The sequence below is a fragment of the Arvicola amphibius genome, chromosome 5 (genome assembly GCF_903992535.2).
Source record: "Arvicola amphibius chromosome 5, mArvAmp1.2, whole genome shotgun sequence".
Lineage (NCBI taxonomy): Eukaryota > Metazoa > Chordata > Mammalia > Rodentia > Cricetidae > Arvicola > Arvicola amphibius.
The window spans coordinates 108,835,144-108,862,357 of NC_052051.1; the positions used below are offsets into that span (position 1 = coordinate 108,835,144).

Sequence of the window (27,214 nt, forward strand, 5' to 3'; positions counted from 1 at the left end):
TGTGATAAACAGCATTTATTTTCCTTTTTTGAGGAATTAAACAGCAGACATTACTTCAGTAACACAGGGCGGGGAGAGCCGCTTACTTACACATTACTTCATGCTTCTCCTTGTCCATGTTAAGTTCTTATCCATCACACTGACACTCTCTGCAACACTGAACATGTAACACCAGTTTTAGTTTGCATGCATTCTAGGTTGGCCAACATCTGTAGGCACTGCACTTCAGTGTTTGTAAACTTGATCATGCTCATAAAGAAATAAAACATTAAATATTGCATAAATGATCATTGATATATATATATATATATTGCTTTAAATGAAACGTTTAATGTTGCAATGTTGCATGAATGATCAGTGAACTATATTTCACTTCATTACAAAGTCTAATCCACCACAGGAAAACATCAGCTTTATTTTATTAAACTGATTAACAAGTTTCACTTGTTGAAATATATTGGTTCTCCCTCTCCTTAATAAAACATAAAGGCAACTTTCCTATGAGGTTTGTGTTTTTCTTCAGTACTTATCCAAGCAAGTTTAAATAAAATGTAACAAAGGATGTCTCATTTTTAGCTTTGGGTTAGCTCATTTGGAGAATAACTTTTCACAAACACACACACACACACACACACACACACACACACACACACACAAAGAAAGAAACATTGCAGTCATTATTGATGGTGAGCAAGAAGCCCAAATTCCCAGGTGAACTTTAATTTTGCCCCCTCTAAGATAAGTTCTGTTAGAAATAAGACAGGTGAGGCTCCTTTAGGTAAATGTGGAAACAGTAATGGCTGCCATGATTGTTAGGTATCTTTAAAAGTGGCTCTAAAATCATCTGATGATCCAAACGTCACAAGCATATGAAAAGTTTCAAGTTTCTGGTACTGCAATGCTGGGGGTGCTGCAACAAGAAAGCTATTTCCTGACGTTTTGATGTCATACTCTTGATGTTCAAGCAGAAAGTGTCTCCCTCCATTCGATGCAATAAGCTGGTCTATGAGAACTTGCAGGGATGAAGGAGTTCCCAAGTTACATGTACACACACAAATGGATCCATATAATAAATATATACAGCAAATAAAAAGGTTACATACAGTTTAAAACCCTTCAACTCCTGCTTACAGAGTGCCAAATCTAATCATTGGTTTTGCTTAAAGGAAAAAAACCCTGATACTATACACTGCATTAAGAATTAACACACTGACCTGAATCCAGGTTAAACAAATACCTAACAAATATTAAGGTTAATAAAATAGATTCAAGTCACTGCAATTTCATTTTATATTTGATACATTTTTCCTTCTACCCAGGATCAATCTTACTTCAGCATGAGTGCTATACCAAAATGTAACTTTACATTTTAAATTTAAAGTATTACCTTTATTGAGTTTTCATTTTTGGAAAGTTTTGATCCAGTATTATTTATATAGCTATATATCTATCTATTTATACCTAAGAAAAATGAGAGGTCAGTATAATCAGCACGAGCTTTCCACCAGTCTCAATTCCCAGCTTACTTCTCTCCACCCAGCATTGTACATTAATTATTACTTGTAATTTCAGAGAAAATTATCCACACCACTTCTTTTGGACCAGCCAATGATAGAAGCTAAATCTCAAATGCTATTCTGAAGAAGTGTGGAGTAAATAATTTTGGTAATCTGCAAGATGGCTGCATGCAGTGTATACTGTATTATAACAGCACCAAACCCTTTATAAAAACCAAATACTCCTTCCTCCTGCTTAATAGTGTTTATACAGTCTCTCATTCCCTCATACTGAGTATTAATTGGAAGTACTTCATAGCCAAGGTCTGTATTGTCAATTATTGTGCGTGTTCCTTGAATATGAAGGCGATGCAGAACGGTTTCCAACGGGTAAAGGATAACGTCAGAGCAAAGGCTGGCGGCAAAGTTAGCAATAAGTTCTGGAAAATAAGCATCCAGCATACTCTGCATGGGACTAGTACTCTCAGTTAGGTGGCTATTGTAGGTCTTTCTCTTCAGAATTAGGAGGACAATCTTCTGGATGATGGAGCTGATGATGTAATGAAGAACTCCATGCAGGACTGTCGGGAAGATCAGTGAGAGCAGTGGAAGAAGGCGTTTGCTGTGAGGCACTCCCAAGCCTATTACTCTTCCAATCCCTTCTTTAATACATTCCAGGATGCCAGTATTATCTCGGATTATCTCACTCTGAAACAAAAGTGATGAAAAAGGTCAATTTTACCAAAAAAAAAAAAAAAAAAAAAAAAAAAAAAAAAAAAAAAAAAAGATTTATTTTGTTTCATGTGTGGTTGTCCTGCCTGCATATGTATCCATGTGCATGCACGGCCTACTGAGTCCAGAAGAGGTCATCGCATCTCCCAGAACTGCAAGTAGTCAGTGTATCTTTACCACAGAGCTCTCTCCAGGACCACCAACTGAACAGTTTTTAAAAATTGCCATCAAAAGAACTGTTATTAGGTCCCTTTGAGATAAATGTATTGACAAAAGAAGAAAACATCACTGATTTACTGACTTCAGCTATAAGATTAGATTAGTACTAGATTCATTTTTTCAAAGAAAATATCAAAAAGAGACAGCAATGAGCAGGACATGCTCCACCTGCAGTCTACCTACAATGCCCTTCAGCTCCTCACTGACCCACCCAACCAGCCACTTCCCACTTCCTGTTCCAATGTCTATCCCAGTCCACAACTTGGAAAATTTAAGCCTGGTTTTTAAAACCAGTACCCTGGCCTAGGCCACCCCTACCTGAAATGCAACCAGCCTCTAGGCTTCCGCCAGTACCCGCCCTACCTGCAACCACCTACAGGCACCTTCTGTGTCATGTCCAGCCTACCCCCCCCCCCCCAGCCACACTTTCCACATCTTTCTCCGGAGTCTAGCCCCTGGCGGTCTCCCTGACCTCCCCATCCACACCTTCTCCCCAGCTGGCCAGATCTACATGCAGGTCCCACATCCAATGTCCTAGCCTACTTTGGCCTACCTTGCCTGCACAAGAAAAGTATCCCTGGGCTTTGACCAGGACCCTCTTTATCTACTCCCCGCCACCCACAGGACCATTAAACACCATATGCAACCTTTTCAACTTCCATATTCCAGACTTAGACCAGGAATCACAGTCCAGTCCCTTCTGTCCCCAACTCCACTCTACCCAAGCCATTTCCAACCTCTAGTCCAAACCTGCCCCCTACATCCTCTCTTTTACTTCAATCTACTCTGTCCATATCGGACTCAGAACTAATGAAAGAAGCTCACATGACCAGATCTCATTGCAAAATATCCCAATTATATGACAGATCAAGCTGGTATCTTCTCTCAAAAGTTTGAGAAATGTTTGACAATGTGAAATATTTCTAGATAACCCCAAGGATACAAAATTTGAAAGAACAATCATAAAATTCATCAAAGATGAAACATTAAAACAGACAACACAAAGAAAATTCAGAATATTATAAATGATTGTTTAAAAAAAACTGTACTCCATTAAGCTGGAGACCCTAAAAGAAATGGATTAATTTCTAGATTTAGGTAAATCACTAAAATTAAACCAAGAAGTTTAATTTTACTAAACAACCTAAACAGACCCTAACAAATGAGACTGAAATTGTAATAAAAAGCCTTCCAGCTAAAAACATCCCAGGATCATCAGATGGACTTGCAGCAGAATTCTACCAGACAATCAAAGAAAATCTACAGCCAGTCCTTCTTAAACTATTTAAAACAAAAACAAAAACAAAAAAGGGACAGCAATCTAAAACTACTCCTACAAAGATAGCATCACTAAATACAAATACCAGGTAGAGATAAAACAAAAAGAAAACTACAAGTCAATCTCCCTGATGAACATAGGCTCAAAAATATTCAATAAAATACTTCTTAACAGAACACATAAATACATCAAAAAGATTACCCACTATGACCAAGTTGGCTTTATCCCTCAAATGCAGGGATGGTTCAACATAAGCAAGTAAACAATGTACTAAACCACATAAATAGACTTACAAAAATCACATGATTATCTCAAAAGGTTCAAAAAAGCCTTTGAAGAAAATCCAACATGCCTTCATTATAAAAGTTCTAGAGAATGTAGAGCTAGAAAGAACAAACCTCAACACAATAAAAGTTATTTACAAGAAATGTGCAGCCAATATCTTCCTAAACTGAGAAATGCTTGAAGCAATCCCATTGAAGTCAAGAACTAGACAGGGATGTCCACTATTCCCAATCCTTTTCATCATTGTGCTTGAAGTACTAGTTGAAACAAATTGCCAGAGAGTTGGGGGGCAATAGAGGGAGAAAAGCAGAGTACAGGTGACCTAATTGGGGAAATAGGAAAGGAGGTCTCTACAGGGAAGGGGTAGAGGGATGAATTCAGAAAAAGGCGGGAGAAGGGCAAAGAGGAATAGCTGGGTACAGGTGGTCTGGTCATGGAAAAAAAGGAAAGGGGCTATTTAAGAAGGGAGGAAAGTACACTCAGAAAAAGGAGGGAGGGGTAAAATAATAATAAGGACATCTGAAAATATTATAAGGAATTATACTATCAATTATATTTTTAAAAACGTATAATACATGGAATTATGTGTATAATATACATATATAGTTTAAATAAACTTTTCTCATTTACCTCCAATAACCAAAGACCACCTAGCAGAAACCCCAATACTAGACTGAGTTCTCTTTTGAGTTGTTGGCCAGGATTGTCGAAGAAACTCTCAAAACATACAGCCTTTGCTATTGCCCAAAATTGCCCCCCAAAGCGGGAAGGTAATCCCTATTGCTGAAGACTTCATGCACTTCAGAAACAGGGCCCAGAGACCCCTGATCTGGAATTGGCCTGAATAACTCTTCCTGGAAGAGTAGCTTTCATGGTACTACAAGTAGCCATACAAACGGCCTAAGGAGGGAAGCAACCAAAGTCCAACTCAGCTATGCTGGATAAGAACCACAACAAGCATGGCAAGATTACCTTAAGGGCGCAGTAGTGGCACATATACGTTAGTGTAACCAATAGCTCTCTAATTGGACTTAAGTCTTAGCAAGAGGGAAACCGTATCTTGTGCTAGAAACCTAGCCAACAACTCCATGTTATAAAGTCATGGATCTTGTAACAGAAACTATAACCACAACTTTACTAAACTAAAAACAATCCAAACATTTGTCCTTACCCACAGATAAGTCAATCGTTAACAAAGAAACTACTTTTTGCATCATATGGAAACCATTACAGAAAATGATAACAAATCAAAATACAAGAGTTGTGGATCAGTCCCACAGGATGGATACATTTACAAACCACTCCTACACCTAAGGTTCAGCGAAAATTGCAGAAGGGATGAAAGATTGTAAAAGGCAGAGGACCAGTGATTTTGCTATAAAATTGTGATTCCTGGCAATGTCAGAAGCTGCACCCATCAAGTCTAACCAACATGACTAAACATGAGCTGAACAGGACAACACCAACAGAAATGCCAAAATGGACAGGAAAGAGTTCATGAGGCCTCAACCCTACACAAATACAACAGGCAACAAAGAAACACTGAGAGTGGGAGAAATAGTCTTCTCCAGAGAAGAGCACACCAAGTGGTTTTCCAATACCAAAGGTCAGCACTGAAAACACACATATGAGTATCATTATATAGACTGAGCAGGTTATATTTAGGAATATATGTCTATACATACACATATATGAATATAACAGCAAATAAAGGAGGTCATGAAAGGAACAAAAGGGGATATATGGGAGAGTTTGGAGGGAAGGGAAGAGGAAAATGGTGTGGTTATATTATATTCTCAAAAGTAACAGAAAAGAAAAAGAAAAGACAGCAAAAAAGTAGAAAGCTATTCTTGTGGGGAACTGAGATACAACAAGGAGAGTGGAAAGTCTGACTCATCCTCAAAACACTCAGAAACATAGCATGTGAAAAGGCAACGGTGGATGCTGAAATATCACCAATGTATGAATTTAAATCCTGTCTCCTTACCTTACTGCTGTGTAACAACTGTTACTATACTGAGCATCTCCTAAGCCTCAGTTCAACATTCTATAGAAATGGAAGATAGTATAACCTATTATTTATACGGTTGTTCTGTAATAGCTTCCTCCAAGATTGAAACATTCCATCCTGGGGAAAGCTCCTAAAAACAAAAAGGTACACAAATCAAAATAGCTTCAGGAAGTCCTTGAAACTGATCAAACTCATTAGACCCCTTCCTGCCAGAGTAAGCAATAAAAGCTGAGAATCATTCTTAGAAGAGTAGAGTTGAGCTGCAAAGACTCTCAGACAAGCTAAACTGCAGAGAAGATTCTCAGATACTACAAGCTACAAAGAAGGCTCTGAGCCCAAAGCAGCTGCATGGAAGAAGTAGAAACTAGCCAAGTTGCCTGGAAAAGGTTTGAGCTGCCTGCAGGCTATGTACTGTGCTCCAGGCTCCCAGCTTTGTAAGCTGTCACCCACACTGCTGCAGACTTTGCTAACGTAGCTATCTTTGTGTCTTTTCTATATTCTGTCAACTATACTCCAGTAACTCCAATAAGACTCATTGGTTCACCAAGGTGGGCTTTGGTTTGGTCTGTCGTGGGCTTCCTATCTGGGGTAAGTAGATGTATGTTACATCTCTCCAATAAAAGCTTTGTCATATTAAATAAAAGAGGCCTGGTACTCAGTACATCCTCAATAAATGTTAAGACTGATATCGCCTGAAATGTCTGCCTTTTCATGTTTGTTAAGAACAGAATGTTTATGATGCAACAACAGCGTTCTAGAGAGTCAAAAACAGAAGAGCTAAAACATCAATCACAGAACAATCACAGAAGAATGGAATATGAAGTTTAAAATGGCAGACAATGGCTATAAGATGTTTTTTTAGATCAGAGTATAATCTTTGGCTTCTAGTCATATGGGAAATAACTGCTTAACTTTAAGCAAAAGAACAAACTGGTGCAATCTAAGCTTTAAAATAACACTGCCTGTCGTGCCTAGAGTGACAAAGGTGGACGGTGAGTGTGATAGAGTTCCTGTGACTCCCCAGTGAAGAGGCAGTGGGGCTGACCTGGAAGGCAGCAGTGCAAGCCAACCAATTCAGTTGTGCTGCTAAGAGCAGAGTTACAGAAACTACTGCTGGACTATACTTGTGTGTCAAGGCAGAATGGCCAAGGGGCTGGAGATACAGCTCAGCTAGTAAAGGACTTAGCTAGCACACATAGCCCTCAGATCTCCAGTACCACATAAACCCAGGTGTGGCCGCAAATCCCTGTAGTCGCAGCACTTGGGAGATGGACACTGGAGGTTCAGAAATTCATAGCTACCCTTGACCATCTTAACAAGTTTTTTAGGCCAGCCTGGGGTACATAAAAGCTTGTCTCATGCAAGGCTGTTGGTGAGAGACACTAGAAAGGTAAGTGAAAGGCACTGCTTTGCTGAGACAAGGAACACTGCAGGGTTGACATTCTGAGAGGAAAGACTAAAGTTCATAAATCTTGGCATCAGTAAGATGCTAAGCCAGATTATAAAAAAAAGATCCAAGCTAGACATAAACTAGAAGTCTTCACGAAACAACTGTTATTTGAAACCTTGAGGCTAAAATAAGTTCACCTGACTGATAAGCCCAGTTTGCTGACCCTAACTATGGCCCCTTTCCTATGTGATTTTTTTTCCAATGTCATCAGCCAAAGTGATTCTAATAAAGATAAGAACCAGATTACATCACTGTTCTGCTCAAATCCACATCTCTTTAATGTAAGACTAAATGCTCACATTAGTTATTACAATGTGTATCATGATGAGGCCCCTCTTACTCCTCTAAAGTAATCAACTGTTTTCTCTCGTTTATTCAGAGCCAGTCCTCGCTACTCATCAAACCAGGTGATACAATCTCACTTAAAGGTCTTTGCATTTGCTTTCCCTCTGCTCAGAATATTCTTCAAAATAATCATGTTTCTCTCAGCCTTAGACCTTTGCTCAAATATCACCTCCTCGTTGAGGCTTCGCCTGATCTTCTTTCACAAATATTAACTGTCCCTCTCTACCCCACAGCACATCATCCTCGCTTTGCTCTCTTTAACACTTACAACTTTTCTCACATATAGAGATGTCTTGTTTATGTCTATCCTCCCCACAGGCTTTTAAGTTCTACAGAAGTGGAGGATTTTTGTCAGTATTATTTGCTAACGCATTATACAAGTCTATGACCCTCTCTGATATAGGTTGTTTCTCAATAGATATTTGATGAATTAAGAAAAATAAATTTTAAAAAGATAGAAAAAAGAGAGAAGTCAATAAAAAAACTTTGATACAACACTATTCTGAGAAGTCTGAAATTGATCTTGGGGAATCAATATGGGCCCTTATTTTAGTAAAGGTACATAACTACTGTAACTTAAACACTAAACTTTCAAGTGCATATAGACGGAACTCAAGCATTTTAAACAGTGGTTCTTCTGGTGATCTACATATCTCAAAAAAAAAAAAAGTTCTCTAAGAGGTCAAGGGTTCCTTACAAGGGCACAGGAGCACAGATGATACGGTAATGAGCAAAAGAAGTGGGAAGAGTGAGGTCCCCTGGTTAGGAGAAGGGACAGTCTTAGATGCCTGCTGATTCTCCAAAGGCATGATAGCCTATTAGTTATGCAGAATCAAAGCCAAAAAAAAAAAAAACAAAAAAACAAAACAAAACCCCTAAAACTAGAGTTTAGAAGATAGCAAGTTAGTACAGATAGAAAGGGGGAACTCCCTTTGAGGGTAACGAGGTTGCCTGAAGAAGCTGAGTCTGAGAGGAAGACTAGAATAGACAAGATTCACAGACATACAGAGCTTCCTAAGAGCTGAGAACAGATGAAAAGCAGGGAGGACCCAGGACTGAGACAGGTACAAGACAAGAAGCAATGGAAGGAAATGAGGCCACCAAAAGAAAGATGTTCACCAGGGCGGAAACCTAAGAAAAGAAAGATAAGCTTGTCAATACAGACAAAGGGAGTGGAAAGGAAAGCAGGGCACTAACAAGTGAGATACCAAGGACACACACAAGTACAGCATTAAACAGAGACAAGCAAAAACAGCACAGAGGAAAAGCTATTACTGCAATCTGGAGATCTACATAAATATAGGAATTGAGTTATTAAATACTATTCCTATTCTATGGAAGATAAAAATTGCAATTTAAAATGATTTTTAAAAATCTGTCTAAAGTCACAGTTCTAATTTAAATAGACAAATATGACTGTGGCAAGTCTGTCCCATGCTAAGACCTCTTTCCTGATATAGCATGTTGCTTAGTTATCTTGCCTAAAGTTATTATCTTTCTGATATTTTTTATCTTTAAAGTGAGACCACCTAATAGACGCCTAGCTCTGCAAACTACACAGCAGCACCACCACCCAAATGCAAGAGGACAGACAAGTCTGTTTAGGTCATAAGACATTAATTTCAGTTAACCAAAATTAGTTCTAACAGCAACAGCAAAATCAGAAAGTAATGATGTAGTAGGGACAGCAAATTAAGAGAAAACAAAACAAAAATCAGAAAGGCAAGGATGGCCCAACAAGCAGTTTATAGATCAGGCACTGACACAGGTGGGGAACGTATTCTTGAAGATCGGGTGCTGGCAACAGAAGACAGCTGTATAAACACTTTCATCTCAGTTTTAGCAGTAAAAGATGGTTAGGCTTCAAGTGCCACCATGTGGTTAGAAATAGTAAAACAAGCAAGCAGAATTTAAATACTAACAGGAGACTGCTTAAGCTTTATATTTATTGTACCAACAATGTTCCATCAGAGGGATGTTTAAAAATAATGCTGTTAGTAAATTATCTATGGGTACTACCTTATGCCCAGACAATTATTAATGAACTTGTATGATACGCCATAAGCATTTTAAATTGTTCTTGCACCTTGAAAGAGAGTTATATATTCAGAACAAGTCATAGTTCAGTTCTAGGATACCTGAATGAAGACTATAGTTGTGTATGGGAAGGAAAAAAATAATTAAAACTGTGTGACCCAAATTTACAATGGAAATATTACACCAGTGGTAATGTATGATAAATATATGTACCTGTGAAATAAACATTTAAAATCAGACATGTGCAGTGTACTGAATATGCTAAAGGTACTTAACAAAAGTTACAAGACAGCTCACCTGCACTGTTTCAATCAGACTTGCTGAATAGAAAGGCATGGCCACCATATATGTTAGGCTGCAGAAATAAACCAAACTTTATCAGTACAACCAAGTAAATTACAATGAAATTTTAAGATCTGTGTTAATGTATTCACCTAATATACATTCAAACCCAAAATGATCTTGATAAATTTTCTACTGTACTTCGGACCTAGTGATAGTAACTCAGAATGCTGAAACAGAGAGTACTTTAATGAATAGAAATGGAAATTAAAAAGTAATAATAATAAAGACAATCTGCCAAAAATCAACTAGATTATAGATTATACCTTTAGCAGAACGCAGACTGATTTATGATTAACTGTGTGGACGTCAACCCACTCTTAACTAGTGCTGCCTCTGTTTCTAAACCTTTTGGATGAAGAACTGTTCCATAGTCTGGTGTTTTACTAATATATCAGGATCCAGCAATACCACTCTTGGGAACAGACCCAAGAGATGCCCTATCATACTACAAAAGCGTTTGTGCAACTATGTTCATAGCAGCATTATTTGTAATAGCCAGAACCTGGAAACAACTTAGATGCCCCTCAATAGAAGAATGGATAAAGAAAGTGTGGAATATGTACGCATTAGAGTACTACTCAGTGGTTAGAAAACAATGACATCTTGAATTTTGCATGCAAATGGATGGAAATAGAAAACACTATTCTGAGTGAGGTAACCCAGACCCAAAAAGATGAATATGGTACTCACTCATAAGTGGATTCTAGCCATAAATAAAGGTCAGTGAGCCTATAATTCGTGATCCTAGAGAAGCTAATATCTGAACAAGAATAATTTTTGCTATTCCCTTATTATCACGTTCTGTGTCTACATTTCCCATCAGCAGACTAAGCCAGCTTTTAACCGTAAACAAAGTTCCCTGTTATTATGGAAAATAAGATTGTACAGCTTTCTAAAGCTGTTTCATCATCAATATTGTAACATTACTGCTTTGCAAGTCTGCAAAGTATAGTTATTAAAAATCATTTCAAGGGTGGGACTAAGCTAACAACACCCTTAGGGACCAGGTCCTCATAAGTACTGGCCTCCCAGATGAATGGAACATCAGCAAGTGACTATGTGCTAGACTGCCCCGCAGAGGGAGCGAGCAAGCTAAGCTAGAGGAATTTCCAATTCATAATCTTAAAAAATAAATAAACTTCTAATATGTAAAAATAGTCACTGAGCAAAATCACTTTAGACTACAATGTGACTATCGTTTTAAGTTTTCTCTTTACCATTCATATCTCTGACTAATAGCAAGACAAAGGTTTAGTATCCCTTCTATCAGAAATCCTTGATCAGATGTGTTTTAGATTTGGGGAAATTCACATATAACTAACTAGAGATCTTGATGATGGGAACCAAGTTTAGATACAAAGTTAATTTATGTGTTATACTCATTTACCAGCAAAGCTTGACAGTGTTTTTATGTAGTAGTTTCTGTGTGACTAGATTCTGACACTCCACCCCTAATTAAATAGGATCAGGTTAGAGAGATTCAACACATTTGACATGTACTGGTGTTCAAATCCTTCAGATTTTGATGTATTTTGGATTTCAGATGTTTGGCTTAGGAATGTTCAACACATAGTAGTAATTTTTATCTACCTACCTACCTACCTACATCCATCTATTTATCTATCTATCTATCTATCTATCTATCTATCTATCTATCTATCTGTTTTTAAGCTGGGCCAAGTGACTGGGGAGATCTCAGCTAGTGAAGTGCTTGCCATGGAAGCATGAGGACCCAAGTTTGATCCCAAGAATCCATGTATAAAGTTGGGCATAGTGGCATGCCCTTGCAATATCAGAGCTAGGTAGGTAGAAACAGGTATATCCCTGAGGCTTGCTTGCTGCCCAGCCTAATCAGTAACCCCAGACTGCACTCCAACTGATAATCCAATACCTAATGATCATCCCTAAAAACATATACATATAGTAACATTATGTAGACTGAGAAAGTTGTGTGTATGTAGCAATTTATCTTTGATTTTTCTATAATTGTTGTTACTTAGTGTATGTGTGTATTACTACATGCACACACCAAGTAGCAACAGTTAAAGAAAAAAGGCAATAAATTTGAATGACAGCAAGGAGAGACTTACATGGGAAGAGTTGGAGAAAACGGAAGGGGAGAAATGATATAACTATATTATAATCACAAAAAAAAAAAACCCACCTTAAAACAAAAACAAAAAACAAGGTTGATGGCTCCTCAGGAAACTCTGGCCTCCACGTTCACACAAGTGCACCCAAACACACAGACCCACCCCATCCCACCCTCAAAAATGAATAAAATGAAAAGTAACTTAAACAAAAGTAAGAAGTTGAACCATGACTTTTACCTTTCAAATGCCTAAGAATCATTTTAAACAGCATGTGTATTTCAGGATCTTAGCCTAAAACCTTGATACTTAGATTCTGTGAAGGTCTATTCCTATTACTCTAGCTTCTTTTACTATATTATGAATAAGGTTTGTTTCAGTTCTAACACTAAGAAAGCTAATGGAACTTTCTGCTAACAATGTCATTGCAAAACTTACCATTTCAGAAGAAGGTGTTCACCTATTAGTTTAGGATTCCACTTGTGTGAAACTTCCCTAAAATGTAAAAATAAATGTAAATAAACAAAATTGTGTGTTATTTTAAACATTTTTAAGTTAATGTTTTGATGTTTGGGGGTTGCTGTTGTTGTTGTTTTGATTTTTTTCGAGACAGGGTTTCTCTGTGTAATAGTCCTGGCTATCCTGGAACTCGCTCTGTAGACCAGGCTGGCCTCGAACTCACAGAGATTCGCCTGCCTTTGCTTCCCTGAGTGCTGGGATTAAAAGCGTGCGCTACCACCACCCAATTTTAAACAGTAATAATTTCTGTTTTGTTTTAGTCTTTAGGAAGGTCCTCCTTCTGGACATAATCTGACACGTGTGGCAGTTTAAATGGAGACAAGCGACTGTGTCTGCGGCAGAGGGGCTGCAGGGAGAAGCTGTGACTGGTGCATGGTGGCTACTGCTGTGTGACAGATGAGAAGGCCTAGGAGACACCCCAGGCACGTCTGTGAGAAAGTTTCAAGCCTGGGTGGATCCATGGGCTAGGATCCTGGACAGAATGAAAAGAGGAAGTTAGCTGAGCACCAGCACACACACCCTGCTTACTAAGAAAACCCAGGGTAGTGTTCTGTATCAGAAATGCATAGGATCGGATGTGTCCTAGACAGATGGCCCATTTTTCTCTGGGGAGTACCACTACTTTGATAACTGGTCTTGTGGCTCTGTGCCTATGGAACAGGTCTGTCAATTCCAACTTCCCCCTTCATCTCTCTCCTCACAGCCAATTTCCTACTTTCAGTTGTTTGCCTATGGCTCTGACACTTATGTTTCAGAAGCCAAACCACAAATATTATCATTGCAGATACTGAATTTTTACCACACTACTAAACTGAATGCCTACACTTTGTTAGCTTTTTAAAGATCTCTGTTTTGGCGGAAGCCTCAAAAACAAAGAGTCTGGTAATATCTATACTTTCCTGTGACATAAAAGTTGTAACAGATATAAAGTTAGCCCAGCATAGAAACTCAATTCTTAGAGTATGAGTCGAAAACTTTTAGCTAGCCACATGTTCCTCACTTTTAGCAAAGCTGTATTAATAAAGGAGTTTGAGAATACACAGTTCTTTGAAAGCAAATACATTAGAAAAAGTTTGCTCTCAGCCTCTTGCCTTCATTTCCTTCCCTTACAAACATATCCCAACATTGAGTACACGTGCAATACTAGTGGTTAGACTTTCAACTGACTCCCTTTCTTAACAATGCAAAATAATGTATTCTAAGGATTAACTTTAGATAAACAAGAGCTATTCAAAGGCTTTAACACTATCCACGAGTTCGTGCAGAGGAATCTAGTACTGGAAACAGAAAAGCGGCCAGGCAAAGAGTAGTCAAAAATTACAATCTCTCATTACTATCTACCATATCTTTGCTGCAGGTGGCCTTGTTGCCAACTGCCATTACTGTAGGACACTATCAGTCTCTCAGAGCTTTCTACAAGGCCAGTGATATCTTTTCTGCAACCAGTTTTAGCTGAATTTGACTGAGAAAAAAACTCAGCATATTTCCCTAACTTTATCTACCTGCTCTCTCCCAGTGTACCTATAATTGAAGTTTACAACCTTTGACTTCTAGAAACTATGTCATGAATCTTAACACTAATTCTGTTTTGAGGGTATCACAAACTTCAACTACTGCTCACTGCCCCCATATGACATATGACATATGCCCACATATGACACAGATATGTAGACGTACAGGTGGTCCAGGACTCTTCCCCGTCACATTTCAGAACTGTGGTCTACAATTCTCCACTAATTGAATTTCACTGAGTCTCATATTCTGAATAACATTTTATGCACAATACTCAAAGCTATCTCTTTACTTAAATAATTTCTGCAGCATCCTGATCCACAGTTCCAGTCACCTTTTAGTCATGTCCCCCTGTGGTCGTTTAAATGAGAATGGCCCCCACAGGCTGGTATATTTGAGGATTAGGAGGTGTGACCTTTTAGAAGGTATTCTGTCACTGGATGTGGGTTTGAGGTTTCTAAAACCCTTACCATTTCCAGTTAGCGTGATCTCGTGCTCTCTCTCTCTCTCTCTCTCTCTCTCTCTCTCTCTCTCTCTCTCTCTCTCTCTCTCTCTCTCTCTAACTTGTGCATCAGATGTAAGCTCTCAGCTACAGCGCCGTGCCTGCCTGACTGTCAATGTTCTTGCCATGATGGCCATAGACTCTACCACCCTCTGAGGCTGACTCCCAAACTAAACGCTTTCTTTTGTAAGTTGCCTTGGTCATGTTGTCTCTTCACAGTAATATAAAAGTAACTAAAACAACCCCTACAGGTCTGACAAAAATTTCAAGCTCCACTTATTGAAAGTTACATTTCTTATCTCCTTTATTCTTACTGAATTCTCCACCTTGGTTAGTATTCCCATTTAAAAAAAAAAATCTCACTTCCTGATACTCCCATTTCAAACCTAAAAGCAGCTACACATGTAGTGTATATTCCTAACTCAGCACTTTCTGTTCTGTTCCATAACTCAGAATGGCTCCAGTGTGGTTAGGATTAACACATAGCTCTCCACAAGCCAGTCTGAAGCAATACTCTCATATTACCTCTTGGGAATATCCTTGAGTAAAACACATCAAGAACAGATAAAATGTTTGATTCCAGGCCCAGAAATAGCCATTACAAAGACACAGTCATGGAGGGAGGAGACGCTTTGAGTTGGCTATGACCTAGATACTCGTATACATACAAATTATCAAAGAATAAATAAAAACATTTTAAAAGACATGCCCATACTTTAGCATCTCTGCTTCTTCCCATTCCCAAGCACAAGCTGCTTCTTTTCTTTTTGTCACCAAGATTGTCTAAGTTCCATGAGACCGACCAGGTATACTGCACCTTTTCTTGGAAGGAGCTTCTTTCCTGCCAGGTCAGTTATTACTCTAATTCAGACTCTATCTCAATTCTCAGGTTTTTTTTAATACATGCCAATAACTCCAGGTAAGCATCCTGGTCATCTGAAAGGGGCTTATTTAACTATGACACAAATCACACCGTGCACTATAATCAGATGAGCTACTTAAAGAGGCTGTAACATACTCCTGTTTGCCACTTGGCTGCCAGTGCAGGTACACAGCAGTAGGAAGGAAAGACACTAGGACATGGAAATCCCTACCATACCCTCACTCTGCAAGGTGTAACTAATAGAGTAGCTTAACTGTCCTCCTTCTCTGTGCTATTTCAGACACGTTTTCAGATTCGAGATATTGGCTTCCATATCTGATTATAAAACTAAGATGGAAAAAGGCTACACATGTACCTTGGTAAAGGTGTAAATTCACTAATTATGCCTTCTGCTCCAAGTGTGACTCCCTGGACAATAAATGTGCTTCCCATTCCTTTCCATAGAGCTCGTGGTCCCTAAAATCAAAACAAAAACAATAAAAATAGTTCTGTTAATGCCTAAATATGAAACATAAAACTTCTTAATGAAACTTAACATTGAAGGTTTACTGATATTTCCTAATATGTTATTATTCTAATATAAATCTTACCAAACTGTAGCTAAATCTAATAGTGGTAGATTTCTACCACTTTGTTCTTGTTCCACTGAGGCACACTCACACATAACCCATGCTGGCCTCAAATTCCTATGTAGTAGCTCAGGCTCACCTTGAACTTCTGATCCTCTTTCCTCAACCTCCCAAGTCCCAGGATCCCAAGTTATAGGCCTGTGGCACTACAGCAGCCTCAATTGTTAATGTTTCATGGTAGCTTAGTTTAGTTGGACCCAGATGAATACTCCATTTAATTAGGTGCTCCAAAATGACCTATTAAAAACCTCAGTTATCTCTATATTCAACTCCCTACTAGTCCAGCTGTTCCTACAACCTACAGATATCTCAAATTGTGTACATCCCCGACTTCATTGACTCATACCCATTAGCATCATTTCTTTTCCTTCTTTCTTGTAGTTCTTATTTCCCTTAACAGCTCCTTCATGATACTTATGTCCAAATCATGTATTTCTCATTCCCCCATCTAATCAAAGTTCTATAAGTTCTCTCAGACTCCTATAATTTTATGTTCTTTCCACCATTCTTACGTTATTACTTATATACATCTAATACTACAAGAGTTCATTGTTTCTACTATAATAACAGCAGTGGTGTTATTACTATCATTATTTATCTATGAATGAGAAAATAAAATATCAATACTGTAAAATTAGATGCAGCAATATAGTACCAGGAGAAAAATGTGTTTCTATTTCATCCTAGTCCCTCAGCAGAGGCTTTTATCTTCCAGTCTGCAGAGACAGCTCAGCATGTAACAGATATCTGTGTGCATGCAAAGATGTACAATTTTCTGGTTTGGTCATTTTTAACAGATATATCTTGAAACATAAAAAACAACCCAGTACACACAGAGTAGTTACTTATCTGTACAGGCCACCTGGTGTTTTACCACATGAATGTATCATCGTTGTTTTAGTGGTATCCTTTTGCTAGATATTATAATTTCTTGGTTCATTATTATGAACAATATGAACCATATTATGAACATTATTACCAGAATATGACATCCTTGATACACAATTTTTTTTTTGGGGGGGGGGGCGGGTTTCGAGACAGGGTTTCTCTGTAGTTTTGGAGCCTGTCCTGGAACTGGCTCCTATAGACTAGGCTGGCCTCAAACTCACAGAGATCCACCTGCTTCTGCCTCCTGAGTGCTAGGATTAAAGGCTTGCACCACCACCACCCGGCTTGGTACACTATTTTTACACATGTATATAAACATTTATGTAGAAAAGTCCTAGAATTCAAATATACAAATTCCAAATTTGATGCAAACAATCCATTGGTTCGCAATGCCATTGTCACTCTAAAACATCTTCAATGGTTCTCTTCTGGATTTTAGGATAAAGTATTAGGCCAGGGAAGGCCCTTTATGATGCTGTTACTTCTCTGGCTCTTTTTTCATCTTCCTCTCACCCTCCACCTCTGCTACAAGGTACTATTTACTGCATAATACCTAGTACCCAAACTTACAACCTCTTTTCCTTTTGCCTTTGAACGTCAACACATGAAACCTTTGCCCTCAGCTGTAAGAAGCAGACTTTCTGACAAGTGAGCGTACAGGCATGCGAGTCAGTGTCTCTTCTCAACAGCTTTCCCTCATCATACCCTGTGATCAGCCACAGCTGTGGAGCCAATATTCACTGAGGAAGACCCACCCTAAAAATTGGCAGCATCATTTCTTTACCATCGAGAGCTAAAGAAAGGCCAAAAAAGTTGTGTCTGCACTTATGTTTCTCCACCTCCCGATTACGAACCAAATGTGGTCAACTAGGTTGAGCCCAGGAGGCATGTTATCATGTTTTAAATTTTGAGTCATAATAAACCCCTCCTTCCTTATATGTTTCTGTCAGGCATTTTGTTACAGCGATGAGGAGACAAATGATGAGCTGTGACGATGCCTCTCATCTATATGATAATCAGGACTTTATCATTCTCGTACTGGACCGCAATCTTCTGCTGACATTTCTGTCTGTGACTAACTGTAACTCTCTTGATTGTATAAACATTACCTTCTCTGCTGCTAAATTCTTGGAACTTAGCATAGTTCTTTGCAATTTCGTTGAATTAAGTAAAATTCTGGATGACTCAAAGGAGGATTTTTTTTCTGAGACAGGGTTACTCTGAGTAGCCCTGGCTGTCCTAGAACTCATTCTGTAGACCAGACTGGCCTCAAACTCGGAGATTCACCTGCCTCTGCCTCCCAAGTGCTGGAATTAAAGACATGTGCCACCACCACCCGGTCTCAAAGTAGAATTCTTACTTTAATGCTTAACAAGCTTAAATATACAGCTTTAGTAGAATAGATTCTCACCTGCGTTTTGTTGAAGCTGTACATAATGTTGATGATAGTAAATGGTGTGAGATGGTAATGCCGAGCATGGTAATTAACCTGGAAAACACATATTATCTTTTCTGTTTTGTCAAGAAATAGTAAGGTCATGAAAATCTAAGGAGCAGATTAAACAACAATTAAGTTCTAAAGTCAAATAATAAGCACTTCAAATAGACCATTTCATGTTAGCATATGGCAATATAAATGCAATATGCAGAAAACTACATAAAATACCTAGTAATGAAGATATAGACAGGATCTTGCTGTTTGACAAATGAGGTTTTTAAGCTTTGGAATTAAATCTCATACTCATTTTGGCCAAGCAATTTTTTAAACTATGGCTTATAAAAAATAGACGAATAATAAATCAGCCAAATGTGTCAAAATGATGCAATACTAGATCATAATGTAGTTACCATCACAATTTAAATATATGCAAATCAATCTGACTGTTCTGGGGCATCTGCTATTCAGGTAGTTATTTCTCTATGCATTCCTATTTTTCAGTGACAAGTATAAACAGATTAATTTGTACTGGTTCATATTATCATAATGTTATGTGGGGAGATGATTTGGCAAAGAACTGAAATCACATTAACAGGACCTGCTACTATACAGGCCAGTAACTGCTGGGAGCCCCGTTACCTCACCAGGGGCCTGACAAGTTCAAAATTTTTACTCAGGCACCGTTTTCCATTTTCATGTGCTGACAGCACACTACGGGTGTAACAAGGGTGAATAAACTGCTGATTCTCTACAATGAATCGAAGCAGTAGCATCGGTTGTATTTCTCAATGATATTCTTCACCATCGCTACTCACAGAAAGGAAAAGCAATCTTCATCTAAGAGTGTCCTTGGTGAAGCAGTACAAAGGGTAATTATATGAATCTGATCTATAAGTACACACCACCTTTCTAATTAACATTTTGTGTGCTACCTAAAGAAGACAGCTGTCATGAAGGAAAATTCTTACATGATGCATTGCAAACTACTTAGCCACGTTTTATCACAGAATTTTTAAAATACCCTGTCAAACTTTTACTTTCATACAAACTATTACTTTCACACTTGGGACATACATCTTCCCCTTGCAGTAATGATACTTGAACCTAGGGCCAAGTGTATCCTCAGCCACTCAACTATATACTCAGACCAAATGTGTGCTTGTAAATTATCAAAGTGAGCTTGTGTGTTGTTGTTGTTGTTGTTGTTGTTATTCTTGATGGTGGTAGTGGTAGTTTTTTGTTTTGTTTTGTTGTTGTTTTTGAAAAAGAAGAAGATTCTCAAAGTGTTTGTTTTCAATTTTTTTCCAAGTACAAATGGGAAACACCTTAGTAAGATTTAAAATGTTGTTCTGGCCAAGAAACACATAGGAACTACACTTTAAAATCCTGGTGAAGGCTAGGGCCTTCTGAAAAGGACACCAATAACTTGGGAATAGTAGTAAGAATTGACAAATAGGACAGCATAAATTAAAAAGCTGCTGTTCAAGAAAGTAAACAAAGAGCCCACAGAATGTGAGCCATCTGACAGGGAACTAACTATCCAGAATATATACAGAACTAAAAAGATTAAACACCAAAACCCCCAATAATCGAAGCAGTTAAGTAGGCAAAGAAAATACTACTATTAGCCAAAAAGATTAAATACCACTATATAGCAGAGAAATGTAAATCAAAACCGTACTGAGATTCCATCTCAACCCTACTGGAAGGGCTATCACAAAGAAAACAAACAAAAGCAAATGCAGGTGACTATGTGAGGAAAAAGACACATAAGACACCACCACCTTCAGTGCAGTTACTGTGGGAATCTCTGCAGAGGTCCTTTGTGGAAACTAAAACCAGAGCTACTGCCTCTTCAGTTGTATGCTGGATTATAGCAGATGGACCGCAGTCAGCAGACACGGAGACACCTCAGCAGCCTTTCCTTGTTTCACTGATCACAGAAACCAGCTTATGGAATCAGACTAGACACACACACATGCACACCCATGCACATGCACATACACACATACACACACGCATGCACACACGCACACACAGACATGCACACACATGATTATCATTATGCAGCCACAAAGAAAAATACATTGGAAGAAACTAGAGATCTGACTACAAGTAAACCAGACTCAGACAAACAACAGACATTTTTCTCATTTGTAGAATATAGGACGCTCTGTAAATTAAAGAAATAATAACAAAATAAAAAACATGAAAGCAGGAAGTGCACTTTTGGGGACTAAAAAGTAGACCAGAAGTAGTTGGGTGGAAGGACAAGGGAAGGTAATGGGACAAGAAAAATCAAAGGACATGATATAAATGTATGAAAATGTCATAATTTTGTATAATTATTTTGTATAATTAATACATTTTAATAAAATGTAAAAAAGAACTTAGGGGAATGTACATCTCATTAAGAATATACACTGATAAAAGACTTCTTGTGGGATCACTGGTGTTTTAGAATCTGAACACATAACTCAGTGAGTCAACATCTTTCAAATAACCAATCCAGGGTGATAGAAATGTGTGATATAAATTATAATGCATCTGGATGCATTATAAATCAGTGTGAATTTTTGTTGTTGACTGTCTTAGGATTCACTCTGTAGATCAGACTGGCCTCAAACTCAAGAGATTTGCCTGCCTCTGCCTCCCAAGTGCTGGGATTAAAGGCGTGCCCAGCTCAATAGGAATCTTTTAATATAATGGAGTTTTTAAAAAAATTGGTTACTTGAGGTCTCACATTGTACACAAGACACCACCACTTAGTGAGTGCCGGTGTCGCATCAGAAGACACAGAAAAGAATAAACATACTCCTGTTTTCAAGGGCATCCCGTGTAGGAGGCTGATCATTCTTGTTTCTCTTAAAACAACATTCTACGACAGAGTAGCTGGAGGAGCAGATGTGAGGAGCTCGCTCCTATTATGACAGACATTTGAGAAAAAAACAACAAATTTCTGCAAGATTATTTGTTAATATCTGATGAGTGCATTATTATTTTAATGAGATCAGTATTATATCAGTTTTAATTTCTGAAATGGTAAATCCTGGCAGAAATGACCCAAATAAGCAAAACAACTTCAGAGTCCTGATAACTTTTAAGGTTTTTGAAGAAGTTTTAAGACTAAAAAGTTGGAGAATTGAAGTATTATAGATTTGGGGGCATTTCACATAGAATAACGGGTGTAAGATTTCGTGTCATTTTATCAGAATTCTGTGCTTCTAGTTAGGATTAGGCTTGTCTCAGAAGTCCAAAAGCTTCTATTTACCTGACACTGGCGGCGTAAGACAATGCAGGGATGGGCCAGCACATTTTCTGTGAAGAGACTACACAGAAATTATTTATATGTGAGTACAAATATAATGTTTTACACACATTTTATTTATAATATACATATACCCAAGGTTATTCTTACATTTCTGCAATTAAAAGAATTTAATATCTATACATCTGCAAATAATGCAAACAGCAAATTCAAAATAAATAAAATCTAGATTCACAAACTTGTAAATAGGTATTATCTATATAGTACAAAGATAAAAATAGAGCTCCATATAAAAAAGATTAACCATTTAACTTCCCTTTCAGAAAATACTCTATGAACAAAATTCTCACATGAAAAGTCATTCGCTTTTCAAGATCCTCATTCCAGAAGTTTTTATTTTGATATACTTGGTATTTAAGTTACAGTATTTTTAATGAACATGGCAGTTACTACTTTAAGTATCAAATATTTCTTTTGAATATGTTCTCCCCAAAATAATTATTTGTGTATTTAAGTTCTAATAGTGACATATGCATTTATATATGTATGCATATGTTTATATAGTATATTATATATGTGTGTATTATAAATATTATAATATACATACATATTATATAAACTAGCATTAAGCTTTAAGAATAAAAATTAGGCTAAAAAAAGATTAGCAAAATAGAAAATAGACTTTATCTATGCTGACACAAATATCCCTCAGTTTTTAATATGCAAATAAGATCATTCTACTGGTTATTTAAAATGATAGCCAGTTTGGTATGAATGATAAGCAATGCACAAGTCCAATATTTGTGAATCTTCATAATAGCATAAATAATACTGTTGAATGTTATAATGACCATTATAAGCAGTAATAAAACCAAAAAAGGAGATTGACCACCAAATGGTAAATAAAAAGAAAAATGAGTCTCTATGCTGCAAAACTACCTGGGTACCACTGCATGTTTAGAGAGCTGGCTCATCAATCACATCACTTTGAGAGGGAAGATTACATTCTATTCAATTCTGATAGAGTCATGAAAGTTACTATTATACTCATTACAAAATTACTTTTCTTCCTTTCTTTCTTTCTTTCTTTCTTTCTTTCTTTCTTTCTACAATGAGATGACTGGTTCCTACTTCTACTAGAAAAAATCAAGTTATGAATTCTTTCTTTTGGGGTTTTTTTGGGGGGAAAAGGGGGTTTTATAGACAGGGTTTCTCTGTGTAGCCCTGGCTGTCCTGGAACTCACTCTGTAGAGCAGGCTAGCTTGGAGCTCAGAGACCCATCTATCTGCCACTGCTTCCCGAGTGCTAGGATTAAAGGTGTACGCCACCACTACCCAGCAAGTTTATGAATTCTAAATAATCAAATTCTACAAAGTTAATAAAACCTAAAGGAAGAAATGTTAATTACTTAATATTATAACTAAAGAAAAATTCTTAAATTAAAAAAAAATTTAGAACATTACCTTGCAAGTCCAATACCAAATCCAGCAAATCTATTCAACTGCTCTAAAATAAAAATGATAAGATTACTTATAACCAATATTTACAACCAAAATATGTATAACCAAAATTTTAGAGTAACATGCTTTTATTCATTTACACCTCAGAATATGATGTGGGATAGGGCAAGTTCAATGGAACCACCCTTAACGGAGCAATTCTGTCTTTCATTCCAACGAACTATTGCCACAAGGACTTGTAAGCTGGGACATTTCTAAATTGTGACTATTTTAAATAATAAAATCTTGAAAGTTTAAATATTATCAAAAGCAGCTCTCTGAAAAAGTGTTAAAGCCCTGTAAGGACTATGTCAAATTTGTATACAGATGGAATCTAAGCATTGTCAGCTTTCTGATTACAATCATTCCAAAATTTTCTATGGGTGGCCATGACTGATACACTAAGAAACTGACTACTTTGGGCCTTTTGTCCATTGGGCCGTGGGGATCACATTCCTCCTCAGCCAGGGCTGGAGGCCAAGATGATCTGCGAGTGGCATCGTCGTCAGGACTGCCATGAGCAGGCAGTCTTGTTTTCCGGCCTCAGACATTGACAGAAGCTGGAGTGGGGTGGGGGAGTGAGGAAAAAAAAGAAACTGACTACTTGTGCTGTACAGTCAGTCATCTGCTATGACTAAGGGACAAGAGTTCTATGTAAAATACCTGAAAATTGTTCTTTTGAGAATACTGGTGCTATCAGTATAGGTTAGGTAGAGCTTCTCCCTATGCTCTTACATTGTAAAGAGTTGACGAACAGTTGTTTAATCCAGTCTAAGTGGCAGGACCCTAGGTACACATGTGCTCCCTTCTACAGCCCTGTAGGAAAGCTAATGGCTGAAAACTCCTATGCACCGCCAGAATAGAAGTCTTCCTCCTGAATAACCCTAACAGTGACCTAGACGGGGAGCAGACATGAAATAGCAACATTCACAAGAGACAGTCTCTTCGCTGTCATTTCAAATGAAGCAATGAACTTTATCACATGAATACTCTTATAAGAATAGGCCATAGGGCTGGAGAGATGGCTCAGAGGTTAAGAGCACTGACTGCTCTTCCTGAGGTCCTGAGTTCAATTCCCAGCAACTACATGGTGGCTCACAACCATCTGTAATGAGATCTGGTGCCCTCTCTGGCGAGTAGGCATATATGCAGACAGAACACTGTATACACAATAAATAAAAAAATTAAAAAAAGAAAAAAGAAACCGTGTTTAAAAAAAAAAAAAGAATAGGCCATGTAAGCATGTTCCTGAGGAAACTACCTGCTTCACCTGGAAAGATGTACAATGTAGTGCTGTTTCATTTGCATTTTAATAAATAAAGCTTGCCTGAAGATCAGAGAGTAAAACAGCCACACTGGTCAGCCTTACAGACCAGGCAGTGGTGACACACACGTTTAGACCCAGAGCCACACTAGTTTGCCATAGAAACCGGCAGTAGTGATGCATGCCTTTAGTCCCAGTCTTAGAGAGGAATATAAAATGGGAGGAGACAGCTCTCAGATACAGTCTCATTCTGAGATTCCTGGAGGCAGGATCGCCATTTGTGAACTGAGGTAGAGGTAAGAGCCAGTGGCTGGCTGTTTTGCTTTTCTGACCTTCAGGTTGAACCCCAATTTCGGTCTCTGGATTTTTAATTATGCTACAGCACAAGCTAGAAAGCTTCTTGTCATACTGAAGTACTTTCTTTTGGGTGCTTATTTATAATTCCCAAATACTAAAGTAAATATGACATTTGTGAAGAGTTTTAGGAAGGCTTAGTGCTGTTAATTATGTGGAAGGACTACTTGCTGCAAAGTTTTACTCAATTACTAGGTAACAACTTCAAAATAAACTGGTTGTGTTAGCAAGTTTCCCCTCACTGGAACTACCAAAATGTAATTTAAGAAAAGATTAAAAACTTTACTGCCTAAGATGGTGACTTTCCAGCAATCATACCTGTGTTTTGAATCATTTCAGAGCTTCAAAGAGTTTCCCAGCAGTATTCATACAGCACAATGAAACAAATGAGATGACAACCAAAAGCTTAACTATCAACCCTGGATGAGCCAGGGATCCTCCTTCACCTCATGTCCTCACTAATAATCAGGATCTTCCAGCTCAGTCAAGCATTTCTGCACTCCAAGTAAAAACTAAGAAATGAGTATTACGATCATGTACAGCATGTTTAATACTTAATGATACAATTTGTTATTCCCAGAAAATGAAGTCAGCTATTATATATCAAGAAAAAAACGAATTTTAAATGTATGTGGTTCGTGAAGTGTTGCAACTTAAAGCTCTCTGACAGTCCATAAAGAGTAATGGCTTACAAAGTCAAGTTATGGCAGTGTTTCTAACTCTTAGTGGAGGTTTTAGGTCAGATGAAGAGAAGGGAAAACTGCAGAGGTTTATGGATTTGGGGTCTAAAATCAGAACTCTCATGCTGAAAGGGGAAAGGAAGGAAACGAATAATTATCCTACTGTGCATAATTAATTATTATACTGTTATTCACTTTATTTAGCACTCGGAAAAATTACATCATTCGGCAAGTCTTTTTTTTTTTTTTGGTTTTTCGAGACAGGGTTTCCCTGTAGTTTCTAGAGCCTGTCCTGGAACTAGCTCTTGTAGACCAGGCTGGCCTCGAACTCAGAGATCCACCTGCTTCTGCCTCCCGAGTGCTGGGATTAAAGGCGTGCGCCACCACCGCCCGGCTCATTCGGCAAGTCTTAACGAGGGATCAGACAAAAATGTTTAAATTTATGATTGGTAAGCCGGGCGGTGGTGGCGCACGCCTTTAATCCCAGCACTCGGGAGGCAGAGGCAGGTGGATCTCTGTCAGTTCGAGGCCAGCCTGGTCTACAAGAGCTAGTTCCAGGACAGGCTCTAAAAAAGCTGCAGAGAAACCCTGTCTCGAAAAACCAAAAAAAAAAAGAAAAAATAAAAAAAAAAAATTTATGATTGGTAGAGCCAGGCTCCAAACCCAAATCTGCCTGTGCTAAAAAACCTCTTTCCAAAACACAAAGATAGGAATCAATTAACCAAATCTGCCAGAGATCTGACTGTGAATCAGACAACAATAATCTAATTTATTTCTTCCCTCCTTCAGGCCACCGGTGGTAACGTTCTCGGGCCCCTGAACACTCCAACCAATGCATCCTAGGCTACGCTGATGTCACCTAGAGTGGTGAGACCGGAGCACAAATCGCGTGCACAAGAGGCTCCCTTCAGGGCAGAGGACGAAAGGAGGGCAGAGGGTGTGGTTGCCTGTGCAAGGACCTAGGCGGGCCCTGCTCGCGCTTCCGGAGTCCGCCGGCCCACCCGCCCGGCCGGGCCCCGCACCCCTCACCGCTGCTCGGGCCCGGGCGCGGGCCGTCGCCGCCGCCGGGAAAAAGCTCCTCCGCGGGGCCCTCGAGCGTCGTGGGCGCGGACGGCACACCGTACGTCGGGCTCTTTTCGCCCCAGTGCAGATTGCGGCTGCCCGGGATGTCCGGGGGAGTCGTCACCCAGTGGCCCAGGTCGGTCCCAGAGCCGAAAGAGCGCGCATGGAAGGGGCCGCCGAAAGGCGGATCGTCCCGCACGCCTCCCCGGTAGCCCAGGCCATCGAAGCCGTCGGGGCGCCGCGGATGCATCTCGGACGGGCGGACGAGGACGAGAGGGGCCGGCCCGCCGAGCCCAGGCCTCCACCGCGTCCCCGCCGCAGTCGCCGCGCGTCAGGAGACTGACAACCGGAAGTCACGACTGAAACCCGGAAGTCCCGGAAGCACACGTGACTCTGCCTCGCCTCTCTTCTACCCAATTTGGTTGCC

The 27,214-nt window shown here is 38.8% G+C and overlaps 1 protein-coding gene and 1 non-coding gene across 2 annotated transcripts; one reads left to right on the top strand and one right to left on the bottom strand.

Moving 5' to 3' along the window:
* Slc25a46 (solute carrier family 25 member 46) lies at nt 1-27,145 on the bottom strand. Its single transcript, XM_038330460.2, has 8 exons — nt 26,755-27,145; nt 23,392-23,434; nt 21,932-21,989; nt 18,634-18,711; nt 16,061-16,161; nt 12,728-12,784; nt 10,152-10,209; nt 1-2,204 (listed from the first exon to the last, which is right to left on the bottom strand). Exons 1-8 carry the CDS (start codon nt 27,035-27,037, stop codon nt 1,626-1,628), a joined length of 1,257 nt encoding a protein of 418 aa, XP_038186388.1. The 5' UTR covers nt 27,038-27,145; the 3' UTR covers nt 1-1,625.
* LOC119815968 lies at nt 23,849-23,980 on the top strand. The gene has a single exon (XR_005285639.1).
* Nucleotides 27,146-27,214: the final 69 nt, after the last annotated feature.